Source organism: Trematomus bernacchii, unplaced genomic scaffold (genome assembly GCF_902827165.1).
Source record: "Trematomus bernacchii unplaced genomic scaffold, fTreBer1.1, whole genome shotgun sequence".
In the NCBI taxonomy this organism is placed as follows: Eukaryota; Metazoa; Chordata; class Actinopteri; order Perciformes; family Nototheniidae; genus Trematomus; species Trematomus bernacchii.
Genome location: NW_022987527.1, coordinates 701,556 through 726,523, shown reverse-complemented (window position 1 = coordinate 726,523; position 24,968 = coordinate 701,556). Strand labels below are relative to the sequence as shown.

General features: G+C 42.9%; 3 protein-coding genes across 7 annotated transcripts in view; all 3 read left to right on the top strand.

Moving 5' to 3' along the window:
- LOC117474689 (apolipoprotein A-I-like) lies at window positions 1–23,065 on the top strand. Of its 3 annotated transcripts, XM_034120678.1 has the most exons (5): window positions 1–138; window positions 241–291; window positions 716–866; window positions 1,009–1,195; window positions 22,027–23,063. In XM_034120678.1, the coding sequence occupies exons 2-5, from the start codon at window positions 252–254 to the stop codon at window positions 22,402–22,404; spliced, it is 756 nt and encodes a 251-aa protein (XP_033976569.1). In that variant the 5' UTR covers window positions 1–138; window positions 241–251; the 3' UTR covers window positions 22,405–23,063. The 3 variants fall into 3 exon arrangements, with proteins under 3 accessions (XP_033976569.1, XP_033976562.1, XP_033976576.1); XM_034120671.1 differs by lacking the exon at window positions 22,027–23,063 and having other exon boundaries at window positions 36–138; window positions 1,009–2,218; XM_034120685.1 differs by lacking the exons at window positions 1–138; window positions 241–291; window positions 716–866; window positions 1,009–1,195 and adding exons at window positions 20,917–21,003; window positions 21,108–21,158; window positions 21,568–21,718 and having other exon boundaries at window positions 21,861–23,065.
- On the top strand, window positions 6,210–8,338 carry LOC117474682 (apolipoprotein A-IV-like). The gene is made up of 4 exons (XM_034120658.1): window positions 6,210–6,268; window positions 6,372–6,422; window positions 6,833–6,983; window positions 7,126–8,338. Exons 2-4 carry the CDS (start codon window positions 6,383–6,385, stop codon window positions 7,721–7,723), a joined length of 789 nt encoding a protein of 262 aa, XP_033976549.1. The 5' UTR covers window positions 6,210–6,268; window positions 6,372–6,382; the 3' UTR covers window positions 7,724–8,338.
- LOC117474655 (apolipoprotein A-I-like) overlaps window positions 11,368–24,968 on the top strand; it is a 31,635-nt gene continuing 18,034 nt past the window's right edge. Inside the window, exons 1-5 of one of the 3 annotated variants that reach the window (XM_034120601.1) lie at window positions 11,368–11,520; window positions 11,629–11,679; window positions 12,096–12,246; window positions 12,395–12,892; window positions 13,035–13,781. In XM_034120601.1, coding sequence (XP_033976492.1) covers window positions 11,640–11,679; window positions 12,096–12,246; window positions 12,395–12,892; window positions 13,035–13,260 — 915 coding nt within the window. In that variant the 5' untranslated portion in view covers window positions 11,368–11,520; window positions 11,629–11,639 and the 3' untranslated portion in view covers window positions 13,261–13,781. Of the gene's footprint in view, window positions 11,521–11,628; window positions 11,680–12,095; window positions 12,247–12,394; window positions 12,893–13,034; window positions 13,782–24,968 lie in introns of those variants that run through there. The other 2 variants (XM_034120622.1, XM_034120611.1) reach the window with 2 other exon arrangements.

The following is a 24,968-nucleotide window of genomic DNA, read 5'->3' as shown; positions in this document are numbered from 1 at the left end:
GTGAGGCAAGGTGACAGCAAGACACTAGACCCTGGACTTTAGGATCATTAGAGTCCGGCTTGCTTTATAAGCTGCAAAACCTCACCAGCTCAACACAAGCAGTGCCAAGTGGATTTGCAGATACAACAGCAAACTCAGGTGAGAGGATGAAGGATTGGCTCGGAGTAGCTTCTGTATTTTTTCTTTTAAAACTAAACTTAGTGAATGTTTTACTAACTATCTTTGTATCTCGTTATTAAGATATAAGAGCCATGAAGGTCCTTGTTGTGCTCGCCCTTGCCGTTTTCACTGGTGAGTATGGTGGAAAAATATCCCTATTTGTTTTGGAGCGTGACATCAACTGATACACTCAAGTCAAAAGACTTCAAGGACAAATATAGAATTGCAATGAGATTATTGGACCACTCAAATCACTTTTAAATAACACCCAGAAATTCCTTGGATGTGAAATTAACCGATTCACACACACATTAATACACTGGTGTGTACTGATATGGAACCTTGTATGGGAGACCATATAAGGAGCCAGACTGCTCATCATCTAACCTAATGCTCATTCCCACGCACTCACACATGCCTCTGGGATTTGGAAGTTAAGTATAGTGCCACTTTACCTCCTTCGGCATATTTTTTGGGTTAAAATACCTGAAAACACTCTGAAATATTTTGAACCTTCCAACTGTTCTTCAAAATGTTTTTTCTGTCTGTTCAACAGGCTGCAATGCCAACATCTTCTATGCTGATGCACCCAAGCCCCAGATGGAGTTGATGACTGAGGCCTTCTGGGACTATGTCGCCAAGGCAACAGAGACAGCTGATGACACCCTCCAGGTGATCAAGAAATCACCGTTTGGCCAGGGTGTCAAGTAAGTCTAGACAAGACCATTGTTACCATTGTCGACATTCTAATGATGCAAACAAAAAAAAGTATACTGCAAACTGATATGGAATTTCTCCTCACTGAATTCTAATTAAAGGTAACATCCCATTGTTCTCGCTCCTTTCTAGTGCCCGTCTGGAAGAAACTATGTTTGTGGCTGCCCATTATTCCGTCGCCGTGCAGGAGCAGCTTCCCCCTGCAGCTAAGGACATGATCAGAAAAGTCACCACAGAGACCGAAGAGCTGATGGGGCGTGTGGAAAGGGAGCTGGCCGCTGCCCAGGACGTCCTGAAGCCCTACACCGACAACATGAAGGTCCAGATCCAGCAGAGAGTGGAGCAGCTCAAACAGGAGCTGGCCCCCTATGCTGAGTCCCTTGACACCGAGGCCCTGAGAGCCACCCTGGAGCAGAAGAGCGAGGAGCTGAAGCAGAGTGTGAAGGACCTGCAGGCTCAGCTCGGACCCTACACCGATGACCTGAAGCTGAAGGTGGACCAGCACCTGCAGGACTTCCAGGAGCGTGTGGCCCCCGTGACCGAGAAGGCCCAGGTGGAGCTGATTCAGAGAGCCAATCAGGTTCAAGAAATGGCCGCCCCATACGTTGAGGATCTGAGAGTAAAGCTGAACCCCTACGCCGAAGACCTCCGGGCCCGCCTCACCTCCCTCTACGAGGCCTACGCCAAATCAACATAAGTCAACCTCCCCCTCACCTTAAAGGGAAAGTAACTGCTTCAACAGAAACACAATAATCTGACCCCGGGACACAAAACGACAACACAAGCTAACCAGTTATAAATGTTTTAAGACAATAATGACTTGGGGGTTAATGACTGTGTTAGTAAATTAATGAAAAGGGAACATACCTTGGTAGATTCTGAAAATCAGAAAAACAGATGTTTTTTCTGCATTGTGAAATCAGACTGGAAAGTGGACATGAAAAACTAAAAAGACAAATTGAAGCAGCAAACACATTATGAGCTGCACTGAAGCTCATGAGTTTACTGTGCATCACCTATAATCACTCGTGAAAGCAAGACAGGTGAAAACATTTGGTAACTAAAGTGTACTGAAGAAATGTTGTGTAATATGCATTCTTAAGTAAGAAACTAATGATTGTATTTATAAAAAAAAGAATCTACAGTTATATATTTGTCACACATCATTCTGAATAATTTATGAATGTATGAAAAGAAAGTTATTTTTAAAAGAAGAACATACTAAAGGAGACTGGCATGTTTTTCATAACTTAGTCACTCTGTATCTCCTTTCCACAAGTGAAACCAACACGTACTCAACACGTTGGATCGAGAATGTATAAATAAACAAGTTGTACAAATATTAAGTTGTGTTTACTACAGAGGGCTACAATGGGTTTTGTCTGGGACTTAATTAGCAAGGTTTAGAGGTTCTGTATTGTTTTTCAAAGTCTTGACGGAGCCAGGATAGTTCTTATCCCTGATTTCAGACTTTGTACTGTAGCATCATTTTAAAACCCATGCATGATGAGAGTGGTATTAATCTTCCTATTTATATATATGCAAGAGTGCTAACCAACGTACTTCTAAACATGTGCAGCTAATCCTTAGATTAGATGTAATTTAGGCATTATCAACTTTCTGCACAGCTTAAACCCCTTCAACAGGCTTTTGACATTTAACCTTAAAATATACGATACCCTTTTACCCAGAGCTTGGTAAAGGGGGATGTGACACTCGGCTGTTTTTGTTGATGGACATGCATAAACTATAAAACCTGACTCCTTCATTATATTGAGACAGGCCTATAAACTCAGACATCTAGCTCTGTTGGCAAAACCTCATCCATCAGAACTAGGTGATGGTTGTTACGTTGCAGGAAAAACACTCCATGGTGTACTCCACTTCCCAGTTCAACAAATGTTGACCAACAGACAAACGGCAGTAACCTCGCTGACTCGTCTGAACAGATGTTTGCCTGTTAGGAGGGATGAGATCATACAAACTTAACCAAAGAAATCTTCCAGGGAACAACAACAATGGGGCAGGGGTCACTTTCATTCAAAGCATCTGAAGATGCCCTCTGTCACAGTGGCTCCTTACAGACATAAGACATGACCTCTTCCTCTGTTGTGTCAGATAGTTTACTGTATTACCTCATGCTTCGAGTTGAATCTCTGTTTCACTTCCACGTCCGTCCTCTGCCTCTTTACCCTGGAGGTTCAGCAAAGAGAGGCTCAGCATTTTGGGTTTTTGCAGCCTGTGACCTTAGTTGGTACATGTGTGTAGTTTGGTCACTGTGGCCCATCACGTCTGCAATACATAAACACAAAATATATCATTTATGTCTGTAATGGAACTGCATTTTAGTAGCTTATTTGGTTGATTGTCACACAAGATTAGACATGTTCCTAAAACAAAACAAAAAAGTGACACCTCAGCCTGTACTTGAAATTGCTTCAACTTGTTTAATCTAATGGATTACCATTGTATCAGAGAAAATAACATTTTTAACCACAACAAGACAGCTGATCTACTCATGTATGTACAGTCTCTCAATCACTCAAAACACAGTTGACCCTTTTGGGTTATCACACACTAATGTTATCATGTTCTCACACTACTTATCTGACCAGAACAACACTTCAAACTGTGTTCCTGTGTAAAGTGGATTTTCTGAGGAAAAAAGGACTTTGATTGACAAGAACCAGGCCACGTCCTAAAGGGCAAAGGGCAGTGATGAAGCTTGTTGAAGCATCATAACTAATGGCAGCTTAAACAAACGCTGATATGTCATTACTGGTAGCAATTCATATTTGTTTTGTAAAAGCACAGTGTTTATTTTAATTATAACTACCTAAAATACAAGGAAATGACAACATGTATACATTACCATTTCTGTAAATGTGACAGTGTAAGCCGAGCATTTGATGTATCAAAACCAGTGATTTACAGACAGAGGACTTCAAGACCCAAAAAAGACAATGACAGAAACTAAATACGGACGTTCTCAGGACAATACCGAAGCAATGCAGAGCAACAAGAAGCAGAAAACAAAAGTACAGTAATATATTAAATAAAGAGTCAATACCACGCCACAACATTAAAACAAATAAATACAATCAACAATGTCACCTCTGCATCAACAATGTCTACTAATTTCTACATGTAGCAAGCAATGTTTAGCAACACAACACAGCCAGGCAACATGGATTAGAGCCAGTTTTAGATAAAGTGGTAAGCTTTTACTGGGAATAGGGAAGTTGTAGTTCCATTTTCTTGATGATCATGTCATCACGTCTGCAGCAGGCTATTACCCACCCAGTTCAGTCACAATAGCTGCTGGATATACAAATATTACAACCCAACTTCACAAGTTTGCTGTTATAACCTATTACACTATGAACAAAATACTGCATCTCCCATGAAGTTTGAGTTTTGTGACAAAGAGATATGCCATCAACATTGATATGGGAATGTGTTGCAAATAGGTGCAGCAGACCTTGAGACGATTGACTTAAACTAAGTTAAATCCTTGATTTATCTTATAACCGGTTATCTCAAAGCCATTGTCTATCTCTTCTTGGAACCCGATACATACATACATTTAGAAATGCAAAAAGCCACAATTTATCATAAGGACTCAAAGAGAAGGCAGTGTCGAGGGTTAAGTTGTTTCTACGAGTTGTTCAAGCAGCAATTATATAGACTAAGGGCGGTTATGCATGGGCACTATACATATTTTGAATACCAAAAGAAGCAGAAGATATATACATATCAAGTTTAGCCCACTTGTATAAAAGTCTTAGAATACTGTCATGGCAAAATGATACCAATCGTTTCATTAAAATGTTACATTTTCAAGTCTTAGCCATTGTGAGTAGGACCTTATCCTGTCTATAGAAAAAATGGATGAAACTAAAATGTTGCATATATAGTATGCCTTGTGTGAAACTGAGGCTACTTTGTCCTCTGAAAGCTGACGGTGTTGGTGTCTGCAGACCTTTGGCCAAACTGACTCATAGGACTCATAGCATGACACAGACTAGAACCATAAGCTACCGTGACGTTGGTTGGCAACATGGCAAGCTAATGGTGACAATAAATCAACCACTGTAAATCTAATCAAAGCTGGACATCAGAGACATAAGGAGAGGGATTTTGCCATTCTTGGCAAAGCGTTATCTGTGGCGATGCAGAAATAACATAAAAGTGATTACAATAATAATAATAGAATCAATTTGTATAGCGCCTTTCAAGGGACCCAAGGCCGCTTTACATGGTGAACAAACAAACAAACAAAAGGGGCAAATAATAAAGTAAAACCTTTTAAATTAAATAAATAGCAGTAGGAGTGGAAGCAGGGGGACTGTGATGGGTTAGGGGTCAAAGGGCATGGTGAACAGGTGAGTTTTTAATGATGACTTGAAGATGTCCAGGGAAGCAGCATTACGGATCTCTGCAGGAAGTGCATTCCAGATGGTGGGGGCCACAACACTGAACGCCCGGTCGCCAACAGTTCGGAGGCGAGAGCGGGGAATGGAGAGCAGGCCCGTGTCTGAGGACCGCAGACTCAGAGAAGGGGTGTAGGGGTGGAGGAGGTCCGATAAGTACTGGGGGGCGAGGGCATGGAGAGACGTGTAGGTGAGGAGGAGGGTTTTGTACTGAATCCGGGACTTGACCGGCAGCCAGTGAAGGTGGATTAGGGTGGGGGTGATGTGTTGCCAGGGCTTGGTGCGCGTGAGAAGCCTGTCGGCAGAGTTCTGGATGTACTGGAGCCTCTCCAGGGCTTTGCTGAGAACCCCGGACTGGACTCCATTGCAATAGTCGAGGCGGGAGGTGATGAAAGCGTGTATGAGTGTATCTGCCACGGAGTCAGAGAGTGAAGGCCGGAGTCTGGAAATGTTTTTGAGGTGGTAGAAAGCAGATTTGGTGACAGATTTGATGTTGGCCTGGAAGGAGAGGGTGGTGTCCAGGATGACTCTCAGGTTGCGGACTTCAGTGGACGGAGAGATGGAGGAGACGTCAATGGAGAGGAGCAGATCTCCAACCTTCCGGATCTGCACCTTGGGAGGCACAATCATGAGCTCTGTTATATTGCTGTTTAGTTTGAGCAGGTTTGATGACATTCAGTTTTTTATGTCTGGAGGCAATTGACAAGGGATTGAAGGGGGAGCTGAGTCGACGGTTTGGTGCAGAGATAGAGCTGTGTGTCATCGGCGCATGAGTGAAAGCTGCGTGGTGCCTGGCACTGGGTGTCTGTGAGGATAGCAGGGTGAGGCAAGGTGACAGCAAGACACTCGCCCCTGGACTTTGGGATCATTAGAGTCCGGCTTGCTTTATAAGCTGCAGAACCTCACCAGCTCAACACAAGCAGTGCCAAGTGGATTTGCAGATACAACAACAAACTCAGGTGAGATGATGAAGGATTCGCTAGGAGTAGCTTCTGTATTTTTCTTTTTAAACTAAATCTTAGTGAACATACTTTGCTAACTTTGTATTTCCTTGTTATTAAGATATAAGAGCCATGAAGGTCCTTGTTGTGCTCGTCCTTGCCGTTTTCACTGGTGAGTATGGTGGAAAAATATCCCTATTTGTTTTGGAGCGTGACGCTCAAGTCAAAAGACTTCAAGGACAAATATAGAATTGCAATGAGATTATTGGACCACTCAAATCACTTTTAAATAACACCCAACAATTCCTTGGATGTGAAATTAACCGATTCACACACACATTCATACACTGGTGTGTACTGATATGGAACCTTGTATGGGAGACCATATAAGGAGCCAGACTGCTCATCATCTAACCTAATGCTCATTCACACGCACTCACACATGCCTCTTGGATTTGGAAGTTAAGTATAGTGCCACTTTGCCTCCTTTGGAATATTGTTTGGGTTAAAATACCTGAAAACTCTGAAGTATTTTGAACCTTCCAACTGTTCTTCAAAATGTTTTTTCTGTCTGTTCAACAGGCTGCAATGCCAACATCTTCTATGCTGATGCACCCAAGCCACAGATAGAATTGCTGACTGAGGCCTTCTGGGACTATGTCGCCAAGGCAACAGAGACAGCTGATGACACCCTCCAGATGATCAAGAAATCACCGTTTGGCCAGGGTGTCAAGTAAGTCTAGACAAGACCATTGTTACCATTGTCGACATTCTAATGATGCAAACAAAAAAAAGTAAACTGCAAACTGATATGCAATTTCTCCTCACTGAATTCTAATTAAAGGTAACATCCCATTGTTCTCGCTCCTTTCTAGTGACCGTCTGGAAGGAACTAGATATGTGGCCGCCCATTCTTTGCTCGCCATGCACGAGCAGCTTCCCCCTGCAACTAAGGACATGATCCACAAAGTCATCACAGAGGCCGAAGAGCTGAAGGGGCGTGTGGAAAGGGAGCTGGCTGTTGCCAAGGACGTCCTGAAGCCCTACACCGACAACATGAAGGTCCAGATCCAGCAGAGAGTGGATCAGCTCAAACAGGAGCTGGCCCCTTATGCTGAGTCCCTTGACACCGAGGCCCTGAGAGCCACCCTAGAGCAGAAGAGCGAGGAGCTGAAGCAGAGTGTGAAGGACCTGCAGACTCAGCTCGGACCCTACACCGATGACCTGAAGCTGAAGGTGGACCAGCACCTGCAGGACTTCCAGGAGCGTGTGGCCCCCGTGACCGAGCGGGTTCAAGATCAGCTGATTCAGAGAGCCATTCAGGTTCGAGATATGGCCGCCCCATACGTTGAGGATCTGAGAGTAAAGCTGAACCCCTACGCCGAAGACCACCAGGCCCGCCTCACCTCCCTCTACGAGGCCTACGCCAAATCAACACAAGTCAACCACCCCCTCACCTTAAAGGGAAAGTAACTGCATCAACAGAAACACAATAATCTGACCGCGGGACACAAAATGAACAAAACGACAACACAAGCTAACCAGTTATAGATGTTTTAAGAAAATAATGATTTGGGGGTTACGAACTGTGTTAGTAAATTAATGAAAAGGGAACATAGATTGGTAGATTCTGAAAAACAGATGTTTTTTCTGCATTGTGAAATCAGACTGGGGAAAGTGGACATGAAAAACTAAAAAGACAAATTGAAGCAGCAAACACATTATGAGCTGCACTGAAGCTCATGAGTTTACTGTGCATCACCTATAATCACTCGTGAAAGCAAGACAGGTGAAAACATTTGGTAACTAAAATGTACTGAAGAAATGTTCTGTAATATGCATTCTTAAGTAAGAAACTAATGATTGTATTTATAAAAAAAAGAATCTACAGTTATATATTTGTCACACATCATTCTGAACAATTTATGAATGTATGAAAAGAAAGTTATTTTTAAAAGAAGAACATACTAAAGGAGACTGGCATGTTTTTCATAACTTAGTCACTCTGTATCTCCTTTCCACAAGTGAAACCAACACGTACTCAACACGTTGGATCGAGAATGTATAAATAAACAAGTTTTAAAAATATTAAGTTGTGTTTACTACAGAGGGCTACAAAGGGTTTTGTCTGAGACTTAATTAGCAAGGTTTAGAGGTTCTGGTAGGTATTGTTTTTTAAAGTCTTGACGGAGCCAGGATAGTTCTGATCCCTGATTTCAGACTTTGTACTGTAGCATCATTTTAAAACCCATGCATTATGAGAGTGGTATTAATCTTCTTATTTATATATATGCAAGAGTGCTAACCAACGTACTTCTAAACATGTGCAGCTAATCCTTAGATTATGTCATTACTGGTAGCAATGAATATTTGTTTTGTAAAAGCACATTGTTTTATTTAAATTAAAACTATCTATAATACAAGGAAATTACAACATGTATTAATTACCATTTCTGTAAATGTGACAGTGTAAGCCGAGCATTTGATGTATCAAAACCAGTGATTTACAGACAGAGGACTTCAAGACACAAAAAAGACAATGACAAAAACCTAATACGGACGTTCTCAGGACAATACCGAAGCAATGCAGAGCAACAAGAAGCAGAAAACAAAAGTACAGTAACATATTAAATACAGCCAGGCAAAACATGGATTAGAGCCAGTTTTAGATAAAGTGGTAAGCTTTTACTGGGAATAGGGAAGTTGTAGTTCCATTTTCTTGATGATCATGTCATCACGTCTGCAGCAGGCTATTACTCACCCAGTTCAGTCACAATAGCTGCTGGATATACACACATTACAACCCAACTTCACAAGTTTGCTGTTCTAACCTATTACACTATGAACAAAATACTTTATCTCCCATGAAGTTTGAGTTTTTTGACGAAGATATATGCCATCAACATTGATGCGGGAATGTGTTTCAAATAGGTGAAGCAGACCTTGAGACGATCGACTTAAACTAAGGGCATTTCTAAAGGCAAAATGTTCAAGCCAATTAAATCCATGATTTACCTTATAACCGGTTATCTCAAAGCCAGTGTCTATCTCTTATTGGAACCCGATACAAACATTAATTTAGAAATGCAAAAAGCCACAACTTATCATAAGGACTCAAAGAGAAGGCAGTGTCGAGGGTTAAGTTGTTTCTACGAGTTGTTCAAGCAGCAATTCTATAGACTAAGGCCGGTTTTGCATGGGCACTATACATATTTTGAATACCAAAAGAAGCAGAAGATATGTACAATATATATATATATACAAGTTAAGCCCACTTGTATAAAAGTCTTAGAATACTGTCATGGCAAAATGATAACAATCGTTTAATTAAAATGTTACATTTTCAAGTCTTAGCCATTGTGAGTAGGACCTTATCCTGTCTATAGAAAAAATTGATGAAACTAAAATGTTGCATATATAGTATGCCTTGTGTGAAACTGAGGCTACTTTGTCCTCTGAAAGCTGACGGTGTTGGTGTCTGCAGACCTTTGGCCAAACTGACTCATAGGACTCATAGCATGACACAGACTAGAACCATAAGCTACCGTGACGTTGGTTGGCAACATGGCAAGCTAATTGTGACAATAAATCAACCACTGTAAATCTAATCAGAGCTGGACATCAGAGACATAAGGAGAGGGATTTTGCCATTCTTGGCAAAGCGTTATCTGTGGCGACGCAGAGCTAACATAAAAGTGATTACAATAATAATAATAATAGTAATAATAGATTACATTTCTAAAGCGCTTTACATGGTGAACAAACAAACAAACAAACAAACAAACAAACAAAAGGGGCAAATAATAAAGTAAAACAATTAAAATTAAATAAATAGCAGTAGGAGTGGAAGCAGGGGGACTGTGATGGGTTAGGGTTCAAAGACCAGGTGAACAGGTGAGTTTTTAATGATGACTTGAAGATGTCCAGGGAAGCAGCATTGCGGATCTCTGCAGGAAGTGCATTCCAGATGGTGGGGGCCGCAACACTGAACGCCCGGTCACCAACAGTTCAGAAGGGAATGGAGAGCAATGTCTGAGGACCGCAGACTCCGAGAAGGGGTGTAGGGATGGAGGAGATCCGATAAGTACTGGGGGGCGAGGGCATGGAGAGACTTGTAATTGAGGAGGAGTGTTTTGTACTGAATCCGGGACTTGACCGGCAGCAAGTGAAGGTGGATTAGGGTGGGGGTGATGTGTTGCCAGGGCTTGGTGCGCGTGAGAAGCCTGGTGGCAGAGTTCTGGACATATTGGAGCCTCTCCAGGGCTTTGCTGGGAACCCCGGACTGGACTCAATTGCAATAGTCGAGGCGGGAGGTGATGAAAGCGCCTATGAGTGTTTCTGCCACGCAGTCAGAGAGTGAAGGCCGTGAAGTCTGGAAATGTTTTTGAGGAGGTAGAAAGCAGATTTGGTGACAGATTTGATGTTAGCCTGGAAGGAGAGGGCTGTGTCCAGGATGACTCTCAAGTTGCGCACTTCAGTGGACGGAGAGATGGAGCAGCCGTCAAGAGCTGCACCTTGGGAGCCACAATCATGAGCTCTGTTATATTGCTGTTTATTTTTAGCAGGTTTTATGACATCCAGTTTTTTATGTCCTGTAGGCAGTTGACAAGGGATTGAAGGGGGAGCTGAGTGGATGGTTTGGTGCAGAGATAGAGCTGTGTGTCATCAGCGTATGAGTGAAAGCTGAGACCATGGTGGCGGATGATTTGACCAAGTGTGAGCATGTAAATGGTGAAGAGGAGGGGCCTAAGCACAGAGCCTTGAGGTACACCTTGGTTGACTGGGGCTGATGAGGAACTGCAGTCACTGATGCTGACAAAGTGTTTCCGTTTTGAGAGGTAGGACTCGAGCTTTGTGACTGACATACCTTTGAGGACAGGAGGGCTTTTGAGGACAAGGTCCATTTAAGGTTACACTTGAGGATTTAGTTACACTCTAACACAGAGGAATCACATATAATTAGGCCAAATAAATATAAAAAGGCACATAACTAAATCAATAATGTTTGGTATATGATAACTGACAAATGAATATGTTTAAAATAACTGATTTGCTTGGTGTGTCTATGCATTGGTGCAACAATATGGGGTTGTGCATGATTGCTGCGTGGTGTTTGGCACTGGCTGTCTGTGAGGATAGCAGGGTGAGGCAAGGTGACAGCAAGACACTCGCCCCTGGACTTTGGGATCATTAGAGTCCGGATTGCTTTATAAGCTGCAGAACCTCACAAGCAGTGCCAAGTGGATTTGTAGATACAACAACAAACTCAGGTGAGATGATGAAGGATTGGCTCGGAGTAGCTTCTGTATTTTTTCTTTTTAAACTAAATCTTAGTGAACATACTTTGCTAACTATCTTTGTATCTCCTTGTTATTAAGATATAAGAGCCATGAAGGTCCTTGTTGTGCTCGTCCTTGCCGTTTTCACTGGTGAGTATGGTGGGAAAATATTCCTATTTGTTTTGGAGCGTGACATCAACTGATACACTCAAGTCAAAAGACTTCAAGGACAAATATAGAATTGCATTGAGATTTTTGGACCACTCAAATTATTGGTCCACCCAGCAATTCCTTGGATGTGAAATTAACCGATTCACACACACATTAATACACTGGTGTGTACTGATATGGAACCTTGTATGGGAGACCATATAAGGAGCCAGACTGCTCATCATCTAACCTAATGCTCATTCACACATACTCACGCATGCCTCTGGGATTTGGCAGTTCAGTATAGTGCCACTTTGCCTCCTTTGGAATATTTTTTGGGTTAAAATACCTGAAAACTCTGAAATATTTTTAACCTTCCAACTGTTCTTCAAAATGTTTTTCTGTCTGTTCAACAGGCTGCAATGCCAACATCTTCTTTGCTGATGCACCCAAGCCCCAGATGGAGTTGCTGACTGAGGCCTTCTGGGACTATGTCGCCAAGGCAACAGAGACAGCTGATGACACCCTCCAGATGATCAAGAAATCACCGTTTGGCCAGGGTGTCAAGTAAGTCTAGCCAGACCATTGTCCATTGTTACCATTGTCGACATTCTAATGATGCAAACTAAAAAAAGAATACTGCAAACTGATATGCAATTTCTCCTCAAAGAATTCGAATTAAAGGTAACATCCCATTGTTCTCGCTCCTTTCTAGTGCCCGTCTGGATCAAACTAAATATGTGGCCGCCCATTCTGCGCTCACCATGCACGAGCAGCTTCGCCCTGCAACTAAGGACATGATCCACAAAGTAATCACAGAGGCCGAAGAGCTGAAGGGGCGTGTGGAAAGGGAGCTAGCCGCTGCCCAGGAAGTCCTGAAGCCCTACACCGACAACATGAAGGTCCAGATCCAGCAGAGAGTGGAGCAGCTCAAACAGGAGCTGGCCCCTTATGCTGAGTCCCTTGACACAGAGGCCATGAGAGCCACCCTGGAGCAGAAGAGCGAGGAGCTGAAGCAGAGTGTGAAGGACCTGCAGGCTCAGCTCGGGCCCTACACCGATGACCTGAAGCTGAAGGTTCAAGAAATGGCCCCACCCAAGCCACAGATAGAATTGCTGAATGAGGCCTTCTGGGACTATGTCGCCAAGGCAAAAGAGACAGCTGATGACACCCTCCAGATGATCAGCAAATCACCGTTTGTCCAGGGTGTCAAGTAAGTCTAGACAAGACCATTGTTACCATTGTCGACATTCTAATGATGCAAACAAAAATAAGTATACTGCAAACTGATATGCAATTTCTCCTCACTGAATTCTAATTAAAGGTAACATCTCATTGTTCTCGCTCCTTTCTAGTGCCCGTCTGGGAGACGGGTTAAAGGCGGCCTTCTATTTTGCCTTTGAAGTGCAAGACCAGGCCTTCAATTTTTCCGAAGCCGTGCACGACCAGCTTCCCCCTGCAGCTAAGGACATGATCCAAAAAGTCAGCAGAGAGACCTGGCGTGTGGAAACGGAGCTGGCAGCTGCCCTGAAGCAATACACCGACAACATCCAATGGCCGCCCTATACGTTGAGGATCTGAGAGTAAAGCTGGACCCCTACGCCCAGGACCTCCGGGCCCGCCTCACCTCCCTCTACGAGGCCTAGCCCAATCCAAATAAATCAACCTCCCCCTCACCTTAAAGGGAAAGTAACTGCATCAACAGAAACACAATAATCTGACCCCGGGACACAAAATGAACAAAACGACAACACAAGCTAACCAGTTATAAATGTTTTAAGAAAATAATGACTTGGGGGTTAATGACTGTGTTAGTAAATTAATGAAAAGGGAACATACCTTAGTAGATTCTGAAAATCAGAAAAACAGATGTTTTTTCTGCATTGTGAAATCAGACTGGGGAAAGTGGACATGAAAAACTAAAAAGACAAATTGAAGCAGCAAACACATTATGAGCTGCACTGAAGCTCATGAGTTTACTGTGCATCACCTATAATCACTCGTGAAAGCAAGACAGGTGAAAACATTTGGTAACTAAAGTGTACTGAAGAAATGTTGTGTAATATGCATTCTTAAGTAAGAAACTAATTATTGTATATATAGAAAAAAGAAACTACAGTTATACATTTGTCACACATCATTCTGAATAATTTATGAATGTTTGAAAAGAGAGGTATTTTTAAAAGAAGAACATACTAAAGGAGACTGGCATGTTTTTCATAACTTAGTCACTCTGTATCTCCTTTCCACAAGTGAAACCAACACGTACTCAACACGTTGGATCAAGATTGTATAAATAAAGACGTTGTACAAATATCAAGTTGTGTTTACTACAGAGGGCTACAATGGGTTTTGTCTGAGACTTAATTAGCAAGGTTTAGAGTTTCTGGTAGGTATTGTTTTGTAAAGTCTTGACGGAGCCAGGATAGTTCTGATCCCTGATTTCAGACTTTGTACTGTAGCATCATTTTAAAACCCATGCATGATGAGAGTGGTATTAATCTTCTTATTTATATATATTAGGGCTGTCAAGTTAACGCGTTATAATAATAATTAACGCAAAAAAAAATTAACGCCACTAATTATTTTAACGCGATTAACGCATGTGTATTTTTTGTCCTCGGCCGCCGTAGTTTCAGAGCGCATCGAGTGTAAAATACCATCGACAAGCTGATGCTGACAGCCCCGCTCCTGCCGCCCGCTTGTGGCAGACCACACTTCCACGCTCACTGGCAGGCCCGGACTGGCCATCGGGAGGACCGGGAGGGAGTGTGTATGTGTGGCGCGACTCGCGCGAGCGAGGCACACCTTACGTGTTGTTGTTGTTAGCATCTGGTGCTAGCTAGCTGCGCTAACGGATATAAGGAGCTGTTTCAATGACATTTTGCCGACAACTGCGCCGAGCACTTGACTTTATGCAGTTAGCCAGACAGTGGGACATTGTACGAAAAGTCAGCGCACTCAGCACGGATAGTACGCGCAACATTATTGCAGCGTCCAGGCAGCTCCCATTCGAGCATATCTGCCTTGAGCTGCACATAGCTCAACGATCCATCACAGTGTCTCCACACACACACACACACACACACACACACACACACACACACACACACACACACACACACACACACACACACACACACACACACACACACACACACACACACACACAGTATTATTGTATGAGAGAGGTTCCAGGTTGAATTGAGGCGAATATTTGTAATGTTCAGAGGTTGTTGTGTTTAATATTCATGAGAATATTTGTCATTGTTCAAATGATAATAAACAAACATATAAAGCATATTTGTCCACTCATATGTTGATAAGAGTATTAAAAACTTGAAAGATATCCCTCTAAGGTACATTTAGAACAGATAAAAAATGTGCGATTAATTTGCGATTAATCGCGATTAACTATGGACAATCATGCGATTAATCGCGATTAAATATTTTAATCGACTGACAGCCCTAATATATATGCAAGAGTGCTAACCAACGTACTTCAGTCACAATAGCTGCTGGATATACAAACATTACAACCCAACTTCGGAAAGTTTGCTGTTCTAACCTATTACACTATGAACAAAATACTTTATCTCCCATGAAGTTTGAGTTTTTTGACAAAGAGATATGACATCGACATTGATACGGGAATGTGTTGCAAATAGGTGCAGCAGACCTTGAGACGATCGACTTAAACTAAGGGCATTTCTAAAGGCAAAATGTTCAAGCCAATTAAATCCTTGATTTACCTTATAACCGGTTATCTCAAAGCCATTGTCTATCTCTTATACCCCTTTCACACCAACGCAACTCCGGTTCAAGCTCCGTGCTAGAGCTTTTCAGGTTCAGAACCGGTACTTCGGTTTAGCTCCGGCTCTTTTCACACCGCTCAGAGCCCGACTGGTGCTGCCGCTGCTGCGTCATGACGTCACAGTTTACGTCGCTGATTTTCTCCCCAACGGAGCTCACCTCACAACAACAACGGGCCGGGGACTGCGTTGCTTTTAATCATACGAAGCCAGATTAAATTAAATAACGACTTCTCCAACCTTATACTTTTCTCCAGAGTGCCGTGGTTCATTGTTTATTAATGTGTTTCAGCGGCATTTACCGACCGCTGCAGTGCTGCTGCTCTTCCACGAGTGTATTCTCCCGTTAGCTCCGGGTTAGCTCACACGGCTCTAAAGTATTCACTGTCTGACTGTCACACAAGCAGCTGATACATATCCCCAGTTCCCTTTGCAAAAAAGAGCAATACGAGTTATACACAAAACTTCGTACAGAGAACCAACAAATAAATTATTTATCAAACTAAAAACACTAAAACTACAAGACCTGGTTGACTATAAAACCATTCAAATTATGTACAAGGCCGCAAATCATCATTTGCCTCATGGTGTCCAGGGACTTTTTACACGGAGAGAAGGCATGCACATGTTGAGAGGAAACTGCATTTTCAAAAAACCACCCGTACGTACAAATGCCAAACTTCATTGCATCTCATCAAAAGGTGTTAGTCTGTGGAATAAATGTAGTGATGCACTAAAAAATTGTACAACTTTATATAAAATGAAAGTATTATTCAAGAGCCAAACCATTAGTGGTTATGAACAGTACCTGTAAAAATTCTTTTGTTATTTCCTGTAATTGTAAAAGTAATTACTTCCTGATTGTTTTTGTAAAAAAGTATCAAGACAAACATGTCGCTGATGACGATGACCTAATTACTTCATTTATACTGGAAGGAAAATGTACGCTAGAAGGGGTAGGACCAGAAAAGTTTTTTAAGCTTCTTCTTGCCCCTGTTGAACACGACAGAGACTAATTTAAGATTTATTGTTGTTGTTTCTTTTTATTTTATTTTTTTTTGCATTATCATTATTATTTATTTTATTGTACTTTGGTATAATTATTATTATTATGAGTGAGAAGGAAGAAAAGGAAGAAGCAATATATATTATTATTAGTATTGATGTATGTTTTGTTTCTGACATGTTCAATAAATTGACATATATAGTTAAGTGAATGTGTGTCAGTCTGAATTGACGCTGTTTGGCATCACAACGCTGTTATGAAAGTTTCTCTGGTATAACATGGGTGATGTTAGCATAGCAACCTAAACTGACTACTTGCTAAGCCGTTTTCTCCAGCCACTTTTTACCGACGTATTTTTCATTATGATTCTACTTGTGATAGTCGGACATGACAACCTGTGCAGCCCATGTATTGATTCCATCCGATAGCTGCTATAATAACAAACAAAACGTCTGCCTGCTCTCCACAATGATCAATAACAGCGAACGGATGGTCAAAGTAAGTTACAAATAAACAGAATCACACAAAGCCTGGTTAGTGTTGCCTGACTTTATAAAGTGTGTTTTTTTTTAACAAGTGTGTGGTTGCGTTCTAGTCACTTTGCTCAGCACTACTGCTTGTTACAACTTTTATTTGCCGTACTCGCCTTAACTGTTAGCTCAGGTTAATCTCGCCCCCCTCCGACGTAAGCGTGACGTATGCGGTTCTTGCTTCTAGACGGACAACTTTTTGGTGCTCGAAACGAATCGGATTCCGGAGTTTAGAGGCTGCTCCGCTGCGGTGCGAACAGGAAAACCCGGTGCTTTTCAAGCACCAGCACCGAACCGGCCCCGAAACACCGTTGGTGTGAATGGGGTATTATTGGAACCCGATACATACATTCATTTAGAAATGCAAAAAGCCACAACTTATCATAAGGACTCAAAGAGACGGCAGTGTCAAGGGTTAAGTTGTTTCTACGAGTTGTTCAAGCAGAAATTCTATAGACTAAGGGCGGTTATGCATGGGCACTATACATATTTTGAATACCAAAAGAAGCAGAAGATATGTACAATATATATATATATATATACAAGTTAAGCCCACTTGTATACAAGTCTTAGAATACTGTCATGACAAAAGGATAACAATCGTTTCATTACAATGTTACATTTTCAAGTCTTAGCCATTGTGAGTAGGACCTTATCCTGTTTATAGAAAAAATGGATGAAATTAAAATGTTGCATATATAGTATGCCTTGTGTGAAACTGAGGCTACTTTGTCCTCTGAAAGCTGACGGTGTTGGTGTCTGCTGACCTTTGGCCAAACTGACTCATAGGACTCATAGCAGTGTTGTAATCAAGTCACCAATTCACGAGTCCAAGTCACTCTCGAGTCACCACTCTTCGAGTCCGAGTCCAAGTCCGAGTCACCAAGGGAGAGTCGTAGTCGAGTCCGAGTCACCCAAGGAGTGTCCGAGTCGAGTCCGAGTCCGAGTCATCATTACCTGTGCTCGAGTCCGAGTCCAAGTCCGAGTCACCTAAGAAGAGTCCAAGTCAAGTCCGAGTCACAAGTCTTCATGTATTAATCTTTGTGGATATAGGTGTTGTAATGTAGCTGCTCCTCTACATTGCTTTTATACTAATCTGTCTATTGAACTGCTGTGAAGCGAGTTTGGCTACAATTCTTGTAATAGGTGCTATACAAATATAAAGCTTATTACTAATATTAATATTATTATTATTATTATTGTAAATGACCTATAATATGTCTAACTATATTTAAAATGAGTAACCTTTTAGAGAAGTGATTATATTTGTATGCCAATATTTTCCTAAGGTAAAGTTTTCGTTTTGCACTTTTATTTTGATAGTAATAAGATCGGGACTCTTATTTTGAAGGAACTTTTACCGGTTAAATCGGTGAACTGATGAAGATTAAGCCCCAGAAAGCACATGGCTACTTAGCATGCAAAAGTAGCCATGTGTTTTTGTGTTATCGGCTGAATCTTTATTTATTGATTAGATCACGTTACTCTGATGATAGTGTTCAAGACAGCCTATATGTCTGAACTCGATCCTTCTCTTCAATATTTTTTCCACATAACGAGCATTTTGCGCTGCTCTTTTCCAATGTGGAAGCAGAATGTGTGAAAGCATACAGCACGATGCGGGGTGTGTCTCTAGACATCTTTAGACTGGAATAGCGGGGCCCAGAACGTGAACTCGCCTCGAGGTGCACACGCCAGGATAGAGGACATCAGACTCCAGAGAAAACTTGCTCGAGTCCGAGTCCAAGTCGGAGCGTCAATGTACAAGTCGAGTCCGAGTCATCGTGGGGGGAAAAATTCACGAGTCCGAGTCCAAGTCATCGTACGCCAGAATTCACGAGTCCGAGTCCGAGTCCAAGTCATTGTGCGCGAGAATTCACGAGTCCAAGTCCGAGTCGCGTCAATCAGTGCGCGAGTCCGAGTCGAGTCACGAGTCCCGAAAATCGACACTGGAGTCCGACTCGAGTCAGAGTCCAGGACTCGAGTACTCCATCTCTGACTCATAGCATGACACAGACTAGAACCATAAGCTACCGTGACGTTGGTTGGCAACATGGCAAGCTAATTGTGACAATAAATCAACCACTGTAAATCTAATCAAAGCTGGACATCAGAGACATAAGGAGAGGGATTTTGCCATTCTTGGCAAAGCGTTATCTGTGGCGACGCAGAGCTAACATAAAAGTGATTACAATAATAATAATAATAATAATAATAGATTCAATTTGTATAGCGCTTTACATGGTCAACAAACAAACAAACAAAAAAAAGGGGCAAATAATGAAGTAAAACAATTTAAATTAAATAAATAGCAGTAGGAGTGGAAGCAGGGGGACTGTGATGGGTTAGGGGTCAAAGGCCATGGTAAACAGGTGAGTTTTTAATGATGACTTGAAGATGTCCAGGGAAGCAGCATTGCAGATCTCTGCAGGAAGTGCATTCCAGATGGTGGGGGCCACAACACTGAACCCCCTGTCACCAACAGTTCAGAGGGGAATGGAGAGCAGTGTCTGAGGACCGCAGACTCCGAGAAGGGGTGTAGGGAAGGAGGAGGTCCGATAAGTAATGGGGGGCGAGGGCATGGAGAGATGTGTAGGTGAGGAGGAGTGTTTTGTACTGAATCCGGGACTTGACCGGCAGCCAGTGAAGGTGGAGGAGGGTGGGAGTGATTTGTCGCCAGGGCTTGGTGCGGGTGAGAAGCCTGTCGGCAGAGTTCTGGAAGTATTGGAGCCTCTCCAGGGCTTTGCTGAGAACCCCGGACTGGACTCCATTGCAATAGTCGAGGTGGGAGGTGATCAATCAATCAATCAATGTTTATTTATATAGCCCAATATCACAAATGTTACATTTGTCTTAGTGGACTTCACAGTTTGTACAGAATATCAGTATGACAATATGACACCCTCTGTCCTTAGACCCTCACATCGTACAAGGAAAAACTTCCAGAGAAAAACCCACAGTTTAAAGGGGAAAATGGGAGAAACCTCAGGGAGAGCAACAGAGGAGGGATCCCTCTCCCAGGACGGACAGACGTGCAAAAAAGGTGATGAAAGCGCGTATGAGTGAAGGCCATGTTTTTGAGGTGGTAGAAAGCAGATTTGGTGACAGATTTGATGTGAGCCTGGAAGGAGAGGGTGGTGTCCAGGATGACTCTCAGTTTGCGGACTTCAGTGGACGGAGAGATGGAGCAGCCGTCAAGAGCTGGACCTTGGGAGCCACAATCATGAGCTCTGTTATATTGCTGTTTAGTTTGAGCAGGTTTTATGACATCCAGTTTTTTATGTCCTGTAGGCAGTTGACAAGGGATTGAAGGGGGAGCTGAGTGGATGGTTTGGTGCAGAGATAGAGCTGTGTGTCATCAGCGTATGAGTGAAAGCTGAGACCATGGTGGCGGATGATTTGACCAAGTGGGAGAATGTAAATGGTGAAGAGGAGGGGTCCAAGCACAGAGCCTTGAGGTACACCTTGGTTGACTGGGGTCGATGGGGAACTGCAGTCATTGATGGTGACAAAGTGTTTCCGGTTTGAGAGGTAGGACTCGAGCTGTGTCACTGACATACCTTTGAGGACAGGAGGGCATTTGAGGACAAGGTCCATTTAAGGTTACACTTGAGGATTTAGTCACACTCTAACACAGAGGAATCACACATATTTAGGCCAAATAAATATAAAAAGGCACATAACTAAATCAATACTGTTTGGTAGATGATAACTGACATATGAAACTGTTTAAAATAAATGATTTGCTTGGTGTGTGTGTGTGCATTGGTGCAACAATATGGAGTTGTGCATGATTGCTGCGTGGTGCCTGGCACTGGGTGTCTGTGAGGATAGCAGGGTGAGGCAAGGTGACAGCATGACACTAGACCTTGTACTTTGGGATCATTAGAGTCCGGATTGCTTTATAAGCTGCAAAACCTCACCAGCTCAACACAAGCAGTGCCAAGTGGATTTGCAGATACAACAACAAACTCAGGTGAGATGATGAAGGATTCGCTCAGAGTAGCTTCTTTATTTTTTCTTTTTAATCTAAATCTTAGTGAACAGGCTTTGCTAACTTTGTATCTCCTTGTTATTAAGATATAAGAGCCATGAAGGTCCTTGTTGTGCTCGTCCTTGCCCTTTTCACTGGTGAGTATGGTGGAAAAATATCCCTATTTGTTTTGGAGCGTGACGCTCAAGTCAAAGACTTCAAGGACAAATATAGAATTGCAATGAGATTATTGGACCACTCAAATCACTTTTAAATAACACCCAGAAATTCCTTGAATGTGAAATTAACCGATTCACACACACATTAATACACTGGTGTGTACTGATATGGAACCTTGTATGGGTGACCATATAAGGAGCCAGACTGCTCATCATCTAACCTAATGCTCATTCACACGCACTCACACATGCCTCTTGGATTTTGAAGTTCAGTATAGTGCCACTTTACCTCCTTCGGAATATTTGTTGGGTTAAAATACCTGAAAACTCTGAAGTATTTTGAACCTTCCAACTGTTCTTCAAAATGTTTTTTCTGTCTATTCAACAGGCTGCAATGCCAACATCTTATATGCTGATGCACCCAAGCCACAGATTGAATTGCTGACTGAAGCCTTCCATGACTATGTCGCAAAGGCAAAAGAGACAGCTGATGACACCCTCCAGATGATCGAGAAATCACAGTTTGGCAAGCATGTCAAGTAAGTCTAGACAAGACCATTGTTACCATTGTCGAAATTCGAATGATGCAAACAAAAAAACGTATATTGCAAACTGATATGCAATTTCTCCTCACTGAATTCGAATTAAAGGTAACATCCCATTGTTCTCGCTCCTTTCTAGTGACCTTCTGGGATACGGGTTCATGGCTACCTTCTATTTTGCCTCCGACGTGCATGACCAGCTTCCCCCTACAGCTAAGGACATGATCCACAAACTCAACAGAGAGACCGGGCGTGTGGTAAGGGAGCTGGCCGCTGCCCTGAAGCCCGACACCGACAACATGGAGGTCCAGATCCAGCAGAGAGTGGAGCAGCTCAAACAGGAGCTGGCCCCCTACGCTGAGTCCCTTGACACTGAGGCCCTGAGAGCCACCCTGGAGCAGAAGAGCGAGGAGCTGAAGCAGAGTGTGAAGGACCTGCAGGTTCAGCTCGGGCCCTACACCGATGACCTGAAGCTGAAGGTGGACCAGCACCTGCAGGACTTCCAGGAGCGTGTGGCCCCGGTGACCGAGAAGGTTTACCATCAGCTGATGCAGAGAGCCGATCAGGTGCAAGAAATGGCCGCCCCATACGTTGAGGATCTGAAAGTAAAACTGGAGCCCTACGCCCAGGACCTCCAGGCCCGCCTCACCTCCCTCTACGAGGCCTACGCCAAATCAACATAAGTCAACCTCCCCCTCACCTTAAAGGGAAAGTAACTGCATCAACAGAAACACAATAATCTGACCCCGGCACACAAAATGAACAAAACGACAACACAAGCTAACCAGTTATAAATGTTTTAAGAAAATAATGACTTGGGGGTTAATGACTGTGTTAGTAAATTAATGAAAAGGGAACATACCTTGGTAGATTCTGAAAATCTGAAAAACAGATGTTTTTTCTGCATTGTGAAATCAGACTGGGGAAAGTGGACATGAAAAACTAAAAAGACAAATTGAAGCAGCAAACACATTATGAGCTGCACTGAAGCTCATGAGTTTACTGTGCATCACCTATAATCACTCGTGAAAGCAAGACAGGTGAAAACATTTGGTAACTAAAGTGTACTGAAGAAATGTTGTGTAATATGCATTCTTAAGTAAGAAACTAATGATTGTATTTATAAAAAAAAGAAACTACAGTTATATATTTGTCACACATCATTCTGAATAATTTATGAATGTATGAAAAGAGAGTTATTTTTAAAAGAAGAACATACTAAAGGAGACTGGCATGTTTTTCATAAATTAGTCACTCTCTCCTGTCCACAAGTGAAACCAACACGTACTCAACACGTTGGATCAAGATTGTATAAATAAAGACGTTGTACAAATATCAAGTTGTGTTTACTACAGAGGGCTACAAAGGGTTTTGTCTGAGATTTAATTAGCAAGGTTTAGAGGTTCTGTATTGTTTTTCAAAGTCTTGACGGAGCCAGGATAGTTCTGATCCCTGATTTCAGACTTTGTACTGCAGCATCATTTAAAAACCCATGCATGATGAGAGTGGTATTAATCTTCTTATTTATATATATGCAAGAGTGCTAACCAACGTACTTCTAAACATGTGCAGCTAATCCTTAGATGTCATTACCGGTAGCAATTCATATTTGTTTTGTAAAAGCACATTGTTTTATTTAAATTAAAACTACCTCAAATACAAGGAAATGACAACATGTATTAATTACCATTTCTGTAAATGTGACAGTGTAAGCCGAGCATTTGACGTATCAAAACCAGTGATTTACAGACAGAGGACTTCAAGACACAAAAAAGACAATGACAGAAACTAAATACGGACGTTCTCAGGACAATACCGAAGCAATGCAGAGCAACAAGTTCATGATGAATGTTGGCTTCATCACAGAGGACTGTTTGACAGACTGGATCCTTCAGGCCTGGAGGTAGGGAAAAATCAAGTGACGTGACGTGATTCAATAGCGCTTGTGTCGGCTCGCCGCTCGCTCAGCTCTCTACCTTTAGCTATCCTGTTTTTGTTTTATGTTTGTCAGAATGTCTCTGCTCTGCTCGTTTATGATCGCCAAGCTCTCCTCCACCTCAGACCCTCACTGGAGTTGATATTGCTGCCCAAACCTACATCTGGCAACCATAAATCGTCCCACCCCCCTCTACTGTCGGATATTCCCACCTACCTGCGCCGGTCGCCCTGCATCCTGCCTCGCCGAAAGCGCTTTCGACGACGGGGAAAGCGTGGTGGTGCACTGGTCCATCTTAAGGCATACCTGACGGCTTCTTCTGTGAATTATCCACGCCTCGGATGTCATGGCCCTCCCGCTGCACGCCATGTGAGGGATCGGTGGATTCGCCCCGTTTTTCCGGAGTTGCGGACTCTGATGGGCCCGCTGGCAGCTCCTCCTGCCCGACTGACTGCTCCCGGCCCGCGCGGCGTTCAACACGCACATCTTCGTCAGCTGAGACGCACTACACCTTCGGCAAGCCCGGAGCGAAAACTTTGCATGGCTTTGCTAAATGCTAGGTCGATAGCAAACAAAACGTTCCTGCTAAACGACTTCTTCACCTCTCGTGAACTGGATTTTATGTTCCTGACGGAGACCTGGGTCCACGCTGGCGAGTATACACCGTTCTCTGAACTTCTTCCTCCTGACTGTACATTCTTCAGCTCCCCCCGTGCCACTGGCCATGGTGGGGGCATAGCATCAGTGTTTAGAGCTAGCCTCCAATGCCGATTGCTTCACCCTGTAACTAGCTATGCCAGCTTTGAGTTGCAGCTTTTTGAACTGAACCCGGCCTCGCCTATACTCTGCGCAGTCGTGTATCGTCCGCCAAAGTGTAATAAGGATTTCATAAATGACTTTTCTGACTTTCTGTCCGGGATCATGGTGAAATATGATCGTGTTTTGATCTCCGGAGACTTCAATGTCCATGTGTGTTGCGAGTCCAAACCTCTGGTTAGGGACTTTTTAAATCTCCTTGATTCTTTGGTCTTGTTCAGTCCGTGGCTGGCCCAACACACGAAAAAGGACACACTTTGGACTTAGTATTATCGTTTGGACTGTCTGTATCTGTGGATGAAATATGTGCAGCAACGCGTATCTCAGACCATTTACCGGTTCTGTTTACAACCTCCATCCCTTCCGCAGGAGTCGAATCACGTGCCCCGGCGCGTCGTCTGCGTTCGATTAACCCCTTGACTGCCTCACAGTTCTCTGATGTTTTTAATGCTTCTCCGATCTGTAAATTAGATGTGAACTGTGCTTTTAATGCTG